Source organism: Microtus oregoni, unplaced genomic scaffold (genome assembly GCF_018167655.1).
Source record: "Microtus oregoni isolate MIOR12 unplaced genomic scaffold, Mior012 000026F_ref0000081, whole genome shotgun sequence".
Lineage (NCBI taxonomy): Eukaryota > Metazoa > Chordata > Mammalia > Rodentia > Cricetidae > Microtus > Microtus oregoni.
In genome coordinates this window covers 34396864-34412767 of record NW_024543085.1, presented here as the reverse complement: position 1 = coordinate 34412767, position 15904 = coordinate 34396864, and the positions used below count along the sequence as shown (strand labels likewise).

Below are 15904 nucleotides of genomic sequence, written 5' to 3'. Positions count from 1 at the left end.
ATGTCTGTGGGGGTATATAAACTGGGAACCCTGGGGGATGAAAAGAATAGCAAGGAACATGGAGGAAGAACATCGAAAGGGAAACAAACATCAAGAGAGCAGGAGAGAGAGCATAGAAGGAATAAATGGGACATGATAAAAAGACCCATGGAGCTCATTTATTTTGTTTACCCTCAGGCCTTATTAGTCAGGTTTTCACCCACTATAGCGATCCTTCTGAACCCTGAGAGTTTTAAGGGGATTAATTCCCCAATATAAATCTTGATACCCCCTAAATATGAGCCATACCTCCTGGTGGCAGCCCACATAAAAGGACATGAAAGGGGGAAGCTTTTGCTTTTTGCCTGCTTGTGCTCATTCTCATTGGCAAGGTCATCATCTGTGCTCTTGATGAACCATTTCTTCACTGGTGTTAGAACCTGCTTCTTCAGGATTCCAGTGCAGATTGAAAACCTTAAGCTCCTTAGGACTTCCCTGGGACTCCAGCACCAGATTGAGACTGCTGAAATATCCAGTCTCATGGACTGCACAACCCCCAGATCCTCTCAGCCTTTCTGTCAGGAGACAGCCATTGCTGGACCACTCAGACCACAGCCGTAAGATAAGCTAATAAATTCCATATGTGTATATTTTCAATTCTGTTAGCTGTTCTGTTAGAGAACCTGACAAATGCAACTGTAGCTCGTGAAATAAAGCTGTGACAAGGAGGAGAGAGTGAATCAGAAACCAGGAAGCTGGGAGCAGGGGGCAGGCAGAGCTAGCTTGGGATGGGTACCTGGGACTAAGACCATGAGTAGGTGAGTGGAAGCCATTCCTACGGCGGGAGGTGTTTCCCTATTCTGGCTGCATGGTGTGTGGTGCTAGGACTGAGAGCAGAGCCCATTCTGAGTCACCTTTACTGGCCTTTCACAACGAGCCTGTCTATGATGATTGCCCTGGTTTCTGGAGTTCTGTGTCTTGTCTTACCCCAACTTCTCACAGCAACCATTACTTAATGAACTGTTTCTTACAACTTGTAAGACGGGGTGGCCAGGTTGCCCTGAGGCAAAAAATACCTAAAAGTTTTATAGTTAGCCTTTCTCCAGTTCTTCCCCAGAGGGACCTGAGGCCTTTTAAAGGTAGCTGTAGACTGGGGGAAAGGAACAATCAGACTTTGTGGAGTATGTTGGATTCCAGGAGATCCCAAGAAACAGTGTGGCCCTCCAGTTAAAGTAGAGGCTATGGAGGTCAGGTGACTAAGGAGTTTTAGCTGATATCTGACTCTCAGTAGGTCCAGTAGGTCCCCAAACTCATCCTGTAGTTATTTCCATATTTCCAGAATTCGTAACTGGGATAGATAGACTTAGAAGTTGACAGAATTCTCATATTGAACACAGGATTTAACTGTGCCCCTTTTCCAAATCTGTACGTGTTGTATTATTATCTGCACAGCTTGCTCCTTTTCATTATAAATCTTCATTAGAGTTTCCACTAATAACCACATGACAGAATCTATACCAGGCTGCTTTGAGATTTCCTCTGCCAACGGAATTAATCTAAAACTCTTCACTTTAGCCTTAGGCAGACTCTTTGGACAAGGGCAAAAAGCAGCCACACTCTTCACCAAAATATCACAAGAATGATCTCTAGGCAACATGCTAAAATTCTCCTCTGAAACCTCTTGAGGTAGCCTCCACAGTTCATCAAATCACACTCAGCTCCACCATCTTCCATGCTCCTACTAGTATGGCCCATTAAAGTGCTTAACCATTCCACTGCTTTCCTAACCTAAAGTACCTAACTAAGTCCAAATCCCACCAAACAAAGACATCGTCAGGACTATTACAGCAATACCCCAGTCCCTGGTACCAACTGCTGTCTTAGTTAGGGTCTCTGTTGCTGTGAAAAGACACTGTGACCACAGCAACTGTTAAAAATGAAAACATTTAAGTGGGGTGGCTTGCTTACAGTTTCAAAGGTTCCATCCATTATCATCATGGCAGGGAACATGGCAGCGTGCAGGCAGACATGGTGCTGGCTACATCTTGATTGGAAGGCAACAGGAAGTAAACTGTCACACTGAGCAAAGCTTGAGCAAAAGAGACCTCTAAGCCCACCCCCACAGTGACACACTTCCTTCAACAAGGGCACACCTACTTCAGCAAGGCCACACCTTCAAATAGTACCACTGCCTTTGGGATTATGGGGACCAATTACATTCACACTGCCACAGTGAGGTTGGGTTTGTTTGTTGTTTCGTTATGGAGGGACATGTAAACTACCATTGAACCATTTTCTGTGAATATCTGAGATAAGCTCTCACTATGCTGTTCTAGCTGTCCTGGAACTCACAGAGAACTGTCTTCTGAGAGCTGGGATTAAAGGTGTACACCACCATACCCAGCCTGACCAGTTTATCTAATTTCCTCCTGGACAGATACCATTGTTCAGCTCAGAAAGTTCCCTCTTTCCCAGGAATCTCAGCAACTACAGAAAGACCTGACCCCATTATCACTCACTGCTGGGACTTGGAGATGGTCCTTGAAGTCGCCTTGTTCTGTTTTACTACCAAGTGTTTAGTCTTGAGTTTCGTTTTGAATTTGCACTTTGCAGTGCATACCAGCTGCCTGCCAAGTCCCCTGGGAGGAAAGCTGGGTATAAATCACGAAGAAGGAAAAAGGATTGGACATCAGGTTACTTGTGGCTTCTAAGGATGCCACAGCAGGGCCATAGACTTGTGTCTTTTTTGCCAGCATCGAGAGCAGCAAGGAAGCTTTTGAGTTAATGAGCTGATCTCTACCAAGAGACCCTCAGCTCACACTACAGCAACTTTGAATATTCGCTTCTGGGCCAGCACATTTTAGATTGTAGCTATACACATACCCTGTCATGTTTGTGGTTTGGAATTCTCTTTGAGCTACCCTCAGATCACATTTTCTCTTGAAAATGACAAAATGTATCTCCATATGGTCTGTGTGGTACTGGAAGAAGTGCTGAGTGAAGTCATGATCAAATACTTCCTGCGACTTCCGAGAAGTCTGTTATTTCACTGCCCTCAAGGGACCCTGGTTAAGATGCCTTTCCCCAGGGGGCACTTGGTCTGGGGGAGTTTGAAAGAAGCAGACCTGAAGGTTGGTGTGATGTTTGTTGTGAGTACTGAGATGTGTCAAGAATGCAGTGTGAAGTGTAGTTACAGCCTGAAGTGCTGGGACGAGCAGCCCTTGCTGCTGGGGACACACACACACACACACACACACACACACACACACACACACGTATACACACACACGGCAAATCTTTGAAAAAAGAAATCCTTGCTATGAAGTCTAATGTGAGAGCTCCAGCAGGGCCTGTTGGACACTAACATTCCAGAACATTCTAGCCCTAGATGGTCATCCGCCGAATGTTGCCTCCCAGGGCAAGGACTTTAGCCTGCTTTGGGTATAGGCTAATTTTCTAGTGCTCAGCACTGACTATAGAGGTGGTGAATGAAGGATGGATGGATGGATGGATCAGTGGGCAGGGGTGATGAGATTCCATCGAAGGCCAAGAGGCCAAAGGGACAGGACTGAGGAGGAAGGCCATGGTAGGAAAGGCTAGTGAAGTTCGGTAAAGGTTAGCCTGCGGGAGAATGGGCCTGGTGCTCCAGGGGATACAAAGAAACCCAGGAATGTGTGCAATGAGAGGCGGCAACAGACAGAGGATCAGTGAAAAGGCCCCAAACAGTGATGTCAAGGTTCCGTGGACATACCTGAAAGCCGGTGGGTACATCCTCAGGGTCTCTGCAATCACCATGTCCAGATAGGGCAGGCCTTCCTGCAGGCTGCAGTACTCAGGGGCTGGCTGAGGCAGGGAGCAAACGGAGGTTGTGTTAGGATTCTCATGGGCTCTTGGTCGTTTTCATGAGCTCTTGCCCCAACTTCAGCAAACATTTCTGTGACACTCCTATCCAGATGGCCTCTCAGTGGCTGCTTCCCTTGCTCATCACCCCCTCCCCCGCCCCCAGCATATTCTGCTTGCTCTGTTTCATTGTCAAAGACAAGGAAGTGCAGCCCGGGACTTGGGGATCTCTGGGTGTAACATGGAGAGATCTGGTGTGATGGTTTATATTGTCTACTTGACAGAAGGGAGAGTCACCTGGGAGATGAGCTTGGAGTGTAGAATCCTGACAGGGTAAACTGAGAGGAGGAGACTCATCTACTGTGGGTGACGCCATTGCCTAGGCAGGAGATTCTGGGTTGCATAACTGGGAAACCGAGCTGAGCTCCGGCATGCGTGCATTCACTTCTCTCATAGGACTGTGACCTGGCGGCTTTAGGCTTGACTTCCACACCGTGGGGGCTGTAACCTGAATCTGTGAGCTTAAATGAACCCTTCCCCCTTAAGTCTTGTCAGTATTTTACCACAGCCACAGGAAAAGCAACAAAGGCCAACTCTTGAGACAACCGCGGCAATCACAGGGCCCGGAGCGCGTGGCATGGCTAAGTACCAAGCCCACGCACTTGTGAAGTGCCCTTGTTTAATCCTCCCAGCAAGCCTAGGTGGCAGGTATTTCCTAGTCTTTTAAATGAGGAAGCTGAGGCTCAGGCTGGCTGTCACCCGCATAGTAATTGGTATGGCAATAAAGCAAAAAGACAGAGAGAAGTCGCAAAGAATAAAAGCTTGCAACGGTTAGCAAGGATGAACAGTTAACAAAACCCCCCAAAGCTATTATACACCAACAAGGAGAGACAGCTCAGGCGAAAAGCTGTCAGAGGGTATGAAAAGGCAAAGCCCAAGAGGAGGAATAGAAGTCAGGATGAGAAAAAGCTGCGAAATAGTAATAGTCTCACACGTCAGACAAGAAGTTGGAAAAGACGGATTAAATTTTGGGAGTGCAGGTGTCAGGTTTCCTAACATCTCCTGGTTAGGAACAGGGACAGATCGGTGTGTGTGTCGTCAGCAGGTTGTGGGTACCCCATGGGTGGGGCAGGGTCTGATCCAGGCACTCCCAGCCTGCCACTGCGCTTCTTGTTGGGGTGGGGTGTGTTCTGTTTGGGTGGGCGTTGCTGTTTGTCTCTGAAATGCTCCCATAGACTCATGCTTTGAATGCGTGTTTCTCCAGGTGGTGATGTTATTTAGAGAGGTCAGGAGCCTTACAGAGGCGGGGAGCTAGAGGAGGACCTTGAAGGTCCTTACGGTGACAGACTGAACTCTCCGAAACAGTGAGTCAAAGCGACCCTTTCTTTGGCTAAGTGTGGTTTCTGTCAGGGACCTTGTCATAGTGACGGGAAAAGTAACCACAGCGGGTAACAGCCTCGTTGCCTTCAACAGCCATCCTAGCAGAATCCCTAATCTGGGGGAGGACTTTCTTCTGCCCCCCAACCCCCTGCAGAGCAGCCAGAGGCAGCCCCATGACCAAGCTCATCCTGCGGCTGTCACTCTCCACAGACCAGCTCCAGGTGACTTCATTGGCCATGCAGGAAAGAGGTTCACAACCAGGAGTGACCATCCGGCCACACCACTAGGTGGGGCACAACTGCCCCCTCCCCACCGTGAGCATCCTGGGGTCACAGCGGTGTTCCCTGGGAAATGGCTATAAATACAGAAAAGTCGGTGGTGGGAGAGGAGGCAGGGTCAGGGCACCTGGAGTCTTGAAGTCCATAATAAATTCTGTAGCCACTAGATTAAACACAGCCGCTAATGATGGCCCACCAAGAGTCAGGCTTCAGTATGGACATGGAGTCGAATCTGTCTGTGAGTGTGTTTAGAAGGCAAGGGAGATGTTTGCACTTTGTAATATAAAATGTCAACTGTTGCTTGGTTTTCCCAGCACTTACCCACCTCCGCTCGGGGAACTGTTCCTAGCTGAGGCTCTTACTTGGCTTCACACTTCCACCTCCATCCTAGGCCCTGTGTGTGTGACTGCGCCCTGTGATTATTGTCTTGAGACTGCTAACAGCTTCACTGCTCTATTTATGTTCTGGGGTTCTAATCCCTGCCCCTTGGGCTTCCTCCCATGGATGAGTTCTCAGTGGCTGTCTTGCCTCCAGGACACAGACACAGAGGGTGTGGATGAGGCTCATATATGTTACAGCATCTTGGGGTGACCATGGTGGCCGTCTTAGCTTCAAGCTGGAGGAGCATAGGGTATGTATGTGGAGAGCCTAGCCAAAGGCACAGCGACTCAAGACTCCTGGAAATAGCAGTCTGCCGTGGGGACTATGGGAAAGGGAGACACCTGGACCAACTTCCCCAGCTGTAGCACAAATAATAAAAACCCAGAGGCAGATGTTGGGGTTCAATCTGAAGGTCAGAAAAACAAAGCAGCCAGCCACTGGCTCTTACCTCTACCCCTGACCGAAAATGGGTGGTCCTGCCTCCAGGAATCCTCAGATTGAGACTGATATGAGACCTGTATTATCCCATTTTATAATCCTCTCTGGAGCTATATTAAAGGTGTGCACCATCACCGCCCAGCCTGTATGGCTGACTAGGGTGATTGCTTTGCACGGATCTCCAGGCAAGCTTTCTTTCCTAAAGCACAAATAACATGCCACTATACTTGGCTCTCATCCTTCCCCGCCTCTCATCCAGGATTAGGATTCAGGCTCAGGATACTGTGAAGATCTGACCTCCCTCAGCACAGCCTAGGTCTGGGGAGCGTGGGGGTTCTGGGAACAATTTCTCTTCTGCTTTCCATCTTTGGGGTTCACTTTCCTCTGGCCATTGAGCTCACAAGACATGAACTGTGCATTTCAGGGGCTCTGATGCGACTTCAGTAACTGATTTGCAGGATGTGAAGACGGGAAAAATCCAAGTAAATAATTAGAAGTTTAGATTTCTTTCTTTACTAAGGCTAACACTGAGTAGAAACGAAACAGCATCCTGACAAACCCACCAAGAGAATGTGGAGGAAAGGGAAAAGCATTACACCTGCCTGGTGGGCACTTCCTGCTGCCTTTTGAGTAGAGTCCAATGTTTGCATTTTGCTTTGGGACTCACTGATTGTATGGTCGGCTCTGCAGGATTTGGTTAGCTGGTTCAAGGGGACCAGTATAGAAATCTGGATTGGGGTAAAGGAAAAGAAGCCAGAGGTTGAGGGAGGGTAAGTCATGGGCTGTTGGTGGCCACCTTCCGCCTCAAGGAGTAGTGAGTACAAAGCACCAGCTGGTTTTTGTTTGTTTGTTTATTTGAGACAGGGTTTCTCCGTGTAGCTTTGGAGCCTGTCCTGTCCTGACACTTGCTCTGTAGATCAGGCTGGCCTGAAACTCACAGAGATCCACCTGCCTCTGCCTCCTGAGTGCTGGGATTTTAAAGGCGTACGTCACCACCACTGCCACCACCACCACCCGGCACCAGTCGGTTCTAAGAAAGAAACCAATTACACAAAAGAGAGAAGCAGGGGGCAAAGGACAGAGGTCACTTCCTAGTGCCTCATAGGATTCCAGTTCCCACTGCCATCTGCTCCAGACAAGTTCTCACTGCTGGACAAAGTCATTGGCGTGTTGAATCCTGCTATCTGCAACCACAGGTGTTCTAACAAATGTAAAGATGTGGAAGGAAAGAAGAAAGGAAGGGAGGGAGGGACCTGGTGACCACACCACAGTCTAGAACTGTGTGCACGTGCCTGTGTGTGTATGTGCGTGTGTGTGCGCGCATGTGAGCCTGTGTGTGTATGTGCGTGTGTGCGCATGTGTGTCCGTGTGTGCCCTGCGTGTGCATGTATGTGCGTGCGTGTGTGTGTGAGTGCGTGTGTGCCTGTGTGTGCGTGCGTGTGTGTGTGTGAATGTGTTATCTCGGAGCTGTGTCCCTGGTGGGTAAGTGGTGCTGGTAAGCTTGTGTGGATTATAAACTGTCAGGATCTGTCAAACAAGAAGATCACTAGGCAGGCTAAGTGGCGCCTTCATTCTAAAGCCAACCCCTTCATTTGTTCTTCTCTGCACGGGCTTTCCACTACCCCTAAACTTCGACGCAAGTGCACCTGTGACCATCACCTCAGTCCAATGTTCTCGGTCTATGTGGGCCCTTGGGCCCACTCTCTGGGACATGATGGCCTGTGGGGGTTTTCCAGAGCTTTCTTGGAACCTCAGGTGCCCATCACACAGGAAGAGTAGGCCACCAAGGTGAAGAGAAACACACCTTTCATCTAAATTAAATCCAGGCCAGGCAACAAAATTGCAAGCTGTGTCTCACAGAGCAGTGGACTCATCCCTATTTGTTCCCAGCATCTCAGGGACATAAAGGTCCTGAGCTGAGCCTACCAGCAGAGGGCAGCAAGCGTACGGTGAATGGGGGACTCCCTGGTTCCTGAAAGGGGCCTCAGAAATCATTGTGACTGGTTTCTTCATGATAGAGAGGAGAAAAAAAGCCGAGACCCAAAGAGGAAGCCTGTCACCGGACCGGGAGTCTTGCTGAGGGGTGTTCTGAGCACTCCTGCAGCCAACACTCTGACAGCGAACAAACACCTCAGATGCTGCTGGGCTTGATACCAGAGGCCCAGGAAGACAAGGGCTTGTGCTTTGGGGAACCACACATCTAACAAATCACAAAACTGAATGTCACTGATGTTGTAGAATAGGCTTGAGAGGGACAGAGAGCCCATTCGGCTTGGGAAACCGCCCATTTCTTCACCCAGGCTGTAAGCCCTGTGCCAGGCACAAGAGCTACATGGCCACCACCTTCCTCCAGCTCTCAGTCAGCTAGGGTCTAAGAGAGTGGGAGAGGGCGGAAGTCACCTGGGCTCTGCGACCTCCAGACTTAGAAGTGGAATTGTAAGGAACCCCAAACCCCCCTCTCTCCCTTAAAGTCGCCCCGTCTGTCCCGCTGTCCCTGCCATTCCTTGTGGAGCCACCGTATTCCACAAGCGTAGGGCACAGGTTTGAGGGGATCCCACAGTAGCTAGGGCTGCGGCCCAGTTGCCAGGGCACCATCAACAGGTCACCATGGATGTCCACCCCAACTCACAGGAAGGGCAAATGGAAGATGAAAATGGCAGTTTCTGGAAATAGCAACAAACTGTTGACACTTCTGTTGGGACATGCCCACTGGCAGGTCTCCCGAGGAGACATCTGTCCTCCGTAAAGAGTGCTAGGAAAAAAAGTGATTCCCAGGGCTGACCAAAGTCATTTCAGCTGAGATTTGCTTCATAAAATGAATTTCTGTGCTCTTAGAAAGGAGAAAATGAAATATCAGGAAAAATGGAAATGAAAAATGTGCGTGGGACCTGCCCTGTGCTTACATTCTCACGTCAGGCTCCCTTGACTTCCAGGGAGCTTCATTTACGTTTGATCTTTACGAGGCAGGAAATTCTACTTTTATTTCTTAGATTTTTGGCCTCTTAGCCTTTTTAAAACATTTATCTTATGCGTATGTTTTGCCTGCATGTATACATGTGCCTCGTGTGTCTGCCTGCTCCCCTCCCCTACAAGTTCAGAAAATGGTGTCCCTGGAACTGGAGTCACAGATGGTGTGTGCTGGGACTTGAACCCGGGTCCTCTACAAAAGGTTCTCTGCAAGCCCTGTTAACCGCTGAGCCATTTCGCTAGCTCCCTATATTAAACATTATTAAACACTGCTTTTGTTTTGATTTGTTTCCCTCCCTTTTTTTGAGATAGGGGCTCTTACTTTGGAGCCCTAGGTGGCCATGAATTTGGGATCCTCCTGCCTCAGTTTCCCAAGTGCTGGGTGTATAACATCACACCCAGGCTATCGATGCATCTTTTAAGTGGGAAATAGTGTTTCCCTTTCATAGTTGCCTTGTGTTTCTACATTTAGATTGTGTATGTGTATGTTTATCATGTTCTTGGAAAGCTAGACACATGCTTACAGACCTGCACAGATCCACACACTAGGTGTGTGCACAGATGTGACCTGGAGTGTAAATTAAAATAAAGACATAAAAGGGCATTGATTTGCAAAGATTTTTCTTCTGGAGATTCAGAGACCTAATAGAAAAATGAGTATTTTCTTGTTTTGAGTGGCCAGCTCCCTGCTGTCCCGCTGAAGCAGCAGCTTCGCATGGCATGGATAGGGGCTCCCTCACGCCCCCCTGTGCTGCTTCCTTGTTGTACAAACGTCGCCTTTCTCTCTAGATGCAAAAATTAGAAATCTTTGAAGGGAACAGTCGTGGGGACACACAGGCACAACAGAACAGGTGAAAAAAGGGCTCCATGCACCTGGCTTCTCCAGTGAGCGCAGACCATAGCATGGGACTGGTTTGTGGGGAATGTGGTGACCTTAGCGTTGCACTTTTGACTAAAAACTGGGGAGCAAAGCCTTCCTTGAGGTGTATAGCCCAGGGTCTCACTGCCTGTCCTGGGGTCTCACTACCTGTCCTGGGTCTCTCACTACCTGGCCTAGGATGTTACTGGCTTCCTCACAAGGTGGGTCTCTAACTTCTTCCAACACTGAGGGTTCTTTTCTGAGATTTCACAGGAGCTTAGTGGGTTTTGTGAGCTGTTTCAGATTTTGAATGAGAAGCCACAGGGTCTGAATGTGTGTGTGTGTATGTGTGTGGTGTGCCCACATGCTTGCATGCTTGGGGACACACACACACACACACACACACACACACACACACAGACAGACACACGAGCAATCTCTCAAGTTTCCTGGCTTATGCAGCAATGCTCCGAAAGTACTGCATGCTAGCTTTAGAGAATTTGGCAGCGTTAGAGGCAGAAATCCATTCATAGCTCAGAGGAAGCCACGAGGAGCGTGTACATGGCATCTATTTTTATCCACATTAAAAGAAAAAAAAGCCAGGATTCATCTCACACAAACAAAGGGATTATTTTTCAGGTGTGCCGGGCTCAGAGGCCCAGGCCATTAAGGGATTAGCTTAGGGAACAAATGAAAGAAGATAATACATACACACACACACACACACACACCCCTGTCCACCCCCACCACACACTTATGCATACACACATACCCGTCCACCCTCACCACACACTTATGTACACACACATTCGTCCACCCTCACCACACACTTATGCACACACACCCCATCCAGCCCCACCACACACTTATGCACACACACACACATACACACACATGCACGCGTGCACACACCCACGCACACCCTCCTCCTCAGTCCTCTCCACCTAAGGCCTATGGCGTCGTCTGTGCCACCCCTCTGCGGGCACATAGATCCTGCCCATAGAGAAGAAAACTTGCAGGCTTTCAACTTGTGCAGTTCCCATCTGCTCACCAGAGTCCACATCGTTATACCCTTCAGTCCCTACAACTTCAGTCCCCTGAGAGAGGCAGGGCAGCCTTTGTCTTGTGATGGATCGCCCCCTTCCCCCACAGAGTCCCAGAGGTTAAGGACCCAGGTCACACGTCTAGTAGAAGGTAGACGTGGAACCAAGCCCAGGTCTTCAGATGTCACACCTTTTCTATCTTCCCTACTTGCTACCCAGCCCTGCCTTCTTCCCCCCTTTCCTCCTCCTTCTCTTCGTTCCTTCCCTCTTGTACATTGTATGGAAAAATAGCATCCTGCAGAAAACAGCTCACACAGATGTGTAGAGCTCAGTGAACTTTTACTGGTGTAAGAGTTTCCAGACCAAGACAGAACGATCCAGAACTCTGTAGTGACTGCACCCATTGCTGTCACAGCTGCTTCAGAACCTGACGTGTGACACAGAGGTGGCTCTGCCCTTTCCCTTTGCGTGTTTGTCAATGTGCTAGCCCGTAAGCAGGCTCCACATCTGCCGTCCTTCGCTCGGTGTCATGTGAGGTCTGTCCCGAGTGCGCTGGAGCTCTGATGCTTCCTCTTCTTGCTGTTTCTCTTTCCTTTGTGCTCGGGATGGAACCCAGGGCACTGCTCATCCTGGTCTGAGATGCCACTATTAAGGGCACTCTCACGTGTGACGACTTTACCAAGGACATGTAACCATGTGTCCACCCTTTCCACTGTGGGAGGACGTTCGAGTTGTCCCCAGTTTGGGGGCCATCATGAACAAAGCTCCCGTGAACGTTCTTGCCAATGGTTTTGGGTGAGCTTGTACACAGGTTTCTGGGGAATGCGTCTAGGAATAGACTTGAAGGTCCGAAGGGATGGGTGGGCTCAGCTGTAGTAGATGTTTCAGACAGCTTTACAGATCGTTTGTGTTGCCTGAAATTTTGGGGATGAATCCATCAAAAAGCAGCAAGTTGACATCTTAGTTTTCTCTCTACTCCAATTGCAGATTTCCCCCATGTCTTTCCTTTATCTGTCTGATATTCTGAAGTCTAGCAATTTCAACTATCCCGGGAAAGGGTTGAGGGAACAAACTTGGGTACTATTTTGGGAGTTGGATTATTCAGATAGCATGAGGGGGGTGCGGGGGTAGGGATGGGAACAAATAAGACATGTCTAATTGCATAATTTAAAAAATCGTCCCAATTATCAGATGCAAGCACTCATGAGCAAAAATGTACTCTGGCATCAAGCAAATTTACGTTTTTGAATTAGCTGCTGTTTTTATAATATTTAGCATTCTGTTCTCTCCATTAGCATGAATCATTCACAGTTGATTGTATTTGATGCTTAGAGAAATAAGCCCTTTCGTAAACGCTAGTTAAATCACCCAGCCTGCTCTCGCTGTGTGGAGGAAGAGTGGACTGCATTTGATTTGCGGGGAAACGCATTTATTCACTCATTCCACAGACGGGCATTGCTTAGCAGCCTGTGGAAGGTGGGGAGGGTAGAAAAGGGGAGATAAGATGAGATCCCGGAGCATATGGAATTCATTGTGTATCGGGGAAGCCATTCATTTGTTCATTCGGAGATTTATTGTTATGGTGGGGCCGCTGAGGGCTTTTGAAGAGTGGAGGTAACACAGGGAAAATGGTATTTTTGTGATCTGACAATGACAGGAAGAATAGATGGAGCAGGAGGAACTGGGGAAGCAGGCGGGGAGGGGGGATTGCAGAAGCGATGAGCTCCCGGCACAGCCTGAGAATGTAAGCTCTGAGCCTCCATCTTGGTACTCCCTGCTGGTGCTAGGACGGGGTAGGGTCATCCCAAGACATTTAAATTCAATTGGCTTGGAATGGCTACAGGGATTGGTGTTGTCTCCCAAGCTCCCTGAGGGATTATCATGTGTAGCCTGGATATCACAATCACTGTTATAAAGGAAGATTAGAGGGGAGGGAAGGGGAGGCTTGGGATATAAGGGTCTAAGGCGAAGGGAGGTTAAAGTCAGTCCCCAGCTTTACTGCTAGTGACTGAGAAAAAGATGGAAACAGGATCCATCCACCGTGTCAGGTAAGAGCTCCGTGTCTGAAGATCTGTGTTGGAGCCCCCCACCCCCACCCCAACAGCAACTTGTGCCTAGAAATGGGCCAATGGAGCTCAGTCATACAGAAGTGACCGTGCCCTCAGGGATTAAGGGACTGAAACGTCACTTCTGCACAGGTGGGTGGGTCACAGCTCCCAGTGCTGTAATTTAGCTCTGAAGCGGCTCCCACCGTCCATGTGTTAAAGGCTCACGTGGGAAGCACCACCCTGTGCTTTTGGGAAGTGGGGGACATTTGAGAGTTAGGGCTTGGGGGAGGAGGTCATCTGGAGGGGTTGACCTTGAGTGGGACCCATAGCCCATTCCTCTTCTGTTACATTAGCATCTCAGTCATGAGGTGAAGGCTTCTCTCTACCAAAGAGCCCACGGCCCTCTTCTCTTTCTAGTTGATTGTCTCCAGTATTCGCTATAGTGACAGAAAGCTGACTGGTACTTGGGTCACCCCCGCCCCCATCAAGGGTCCAGGGGTTCAGGACTAGTGAAGACTAATGCACTGACAGCTTGGGGAGGGGAGGGGTCAGAACCGACACCCCTGGGACAAAGATAGAGAGGAGTGAGAGACAGGGGCAATGTGAAACCCACACAGCATGTGTCCTGTGTCCTGGAAGGACTAGGGGCAGGTCAAACACAGGGGACAAACACAAGTGTGTCATATGCCGTAGGAAACCTATGTGACAGAAAGACGCTGTGTGGCTCCCTGGGCATTGTAAAGGTCACTAGAGGATATTGTTAGATGTCCCCTCATCGATGGGTGGGTGACGTGGGTGACCTCGAGGTCTGACGTATGAGGGCCACACCTCATCTGCTCAAAGACAGCATTGGGGTCCCAGCACATTTTAGGACAAGTAAATGTCATGGGAAGGCAGAGTGGGCCGCGATCTACCCCCTGCCCACCCTACTTCCTGTTTTCCACCCTACTTCCTGTGTACTTTTGTTGATAGTCTACCCCGAGAGTCAGAGTTCAGGTCACCCCTTGCTTGGAGAAATGGTAAACAAAGATAAGAGCTCTAAGCACTGGAATTTATTTTTTTATCCACTTGGACTAAAAGCCACTGCCGGTTAAATTTAGACAGCCGGTTCCAGACCCCCTCCCGCCCTCTTGTTTCCTGCCCCCTCTCTGCCACCATGCCTACAGCATGGTCTCTGCTGGTTGTGGAATATGTAATGTATTCACAGGGCTTGGGCCAGAGTCAGCCTGTCTGGATGTTTATCAGAATGTATCACTGGAGGGCCTGGGAGACAAGAGCCACTTCCTCTGGTCTCCAGCTCAGTTCGTCAGTGCAGCAGCAGCAGCCAAAGGCTACCCAAATATTTACCCAAACATCCTCCAGGCAGAGCTCCCGGCTTCTGTCTCACACCGTCTAGGTGGGCTGTGCCCCAGGGGATGGGGAAGTCACAGCATTGCAGCAGACCATCTAGGTTTACAAGGTCACCTTCCACCTGCCTGGAATCTATCTTTGAAAGGCTCCTTTTTTTCCTTCTCCTTTTTTTCTTTCTATGTGGCATAAATCCCTTTGCAATCAACTCTAAGATCCAGAGAAATCCTTTTGTTGACCCGGAGTTCCGTTGTTTTGAATATTGCTTCAAATAAATGCACCATTGTCTGGGTTCCGAATTTTCTGGAAAAAGATCTCCACTGTGATGTGATTTATTGTAGCAGGATCCCGCCTCCACCCCCCAACAACACACACACTCATCTTCAAATCCCTATTGACTGCACAGGATATAAGTAGGGAGGGCCACGCCCAAGCTGGAAGAAAATCCCCCTCCCTCATCAAAAAAATTCTTCTTTGTCCAAGAATGTGTCTGGGACCACATTTTAAGGATTGTTGAAAATTTAGGAGTATTTTATTAATTTATTTTGATCTTATGTGTATGGGTGTTGGCCTGCCTGTGCACCGCTTGCATTCAGTGCCTGTGGAGGCCAGCAGAGGGCAGGAGAGCCCCTGGGGCTGGAGTTACATGCCACCCTGTGTGCTGAGAACTAAAACGTGGTCCTCTGCCAAAGCAGTCAGCGCTCTCAACTGTTGTACCATCTCTCCAGCCCCAAAGGTGTTTTTGTGCGCCAGCTTAGGAGAAAAGAGAATTAGATGTCAGTGTTTTTGCTGACACTGAATATCAGTCGTGGGACACTTCAAAGAAAAAAAAAAATGAAAGAGGAGATACCCAGGTTCCAGAAATGTAACCCTGTCACGAGGAACCATAGGTCAGAGAGGTGAAGCAGTTGGCTCAAAGTACTCAACAAGCGAGGGGCAGAGGCGGCGTCAGACTACAGGCCAGTAGGCCATGGCTCAACAGTATGCTTTCTGCCCATGGTGCTAGAGATGGATGCATTAAACAACAAAACCAGAGGAGAAAATCAGCCACACCACTATTGCACAATACTGGTTAAAGATGTGTTACATTTGTTTATGCTGTAGAACATTTGTTTGAACGATGCATAGATGTGCAGAATTCTTTTATGTTGCATTTGTTTAACTCTGTGAAGCTGTGTTACTGTGCCTGTCTAAAACACCTGATGGTCTAATAAAGAGCTGAACGGCCAATAGCGAGACAGAAGAATAGCTAGGCAGGGCTGACAGGCAAAGAGAACAAATAGGGGGAGAACTCTGGGAAGAGGGGATCAAGGAACAAGAAAAGAAGGGGCCAGCCACACAATC

At 48.8% G+C, this 15904-nt stretch overlaps 1 protein-coding gene across 1 annotated transcript in view; it reads right to left on the bottom strand.

Annotated features, from left to right (window-relative positions):
* The window catches only part of Tbxas1 (thromboxane A synthase 1), a 164755-nt gene that overhangs the window by 4049 nt on the left and 144802 nt on the right, over positions 1 to 15904 (bottom strand). The window contains exon 10 of the mRNA XM_041675654.1: positions 3731 to 3822. Coding sequence (XP_041531588.1) covers positions 3731 to 3822 — 92 coding nt within the window. The remainder of the gene's footprint in view (positions 1 to 3730; positions 3823 to 15904) is intronic.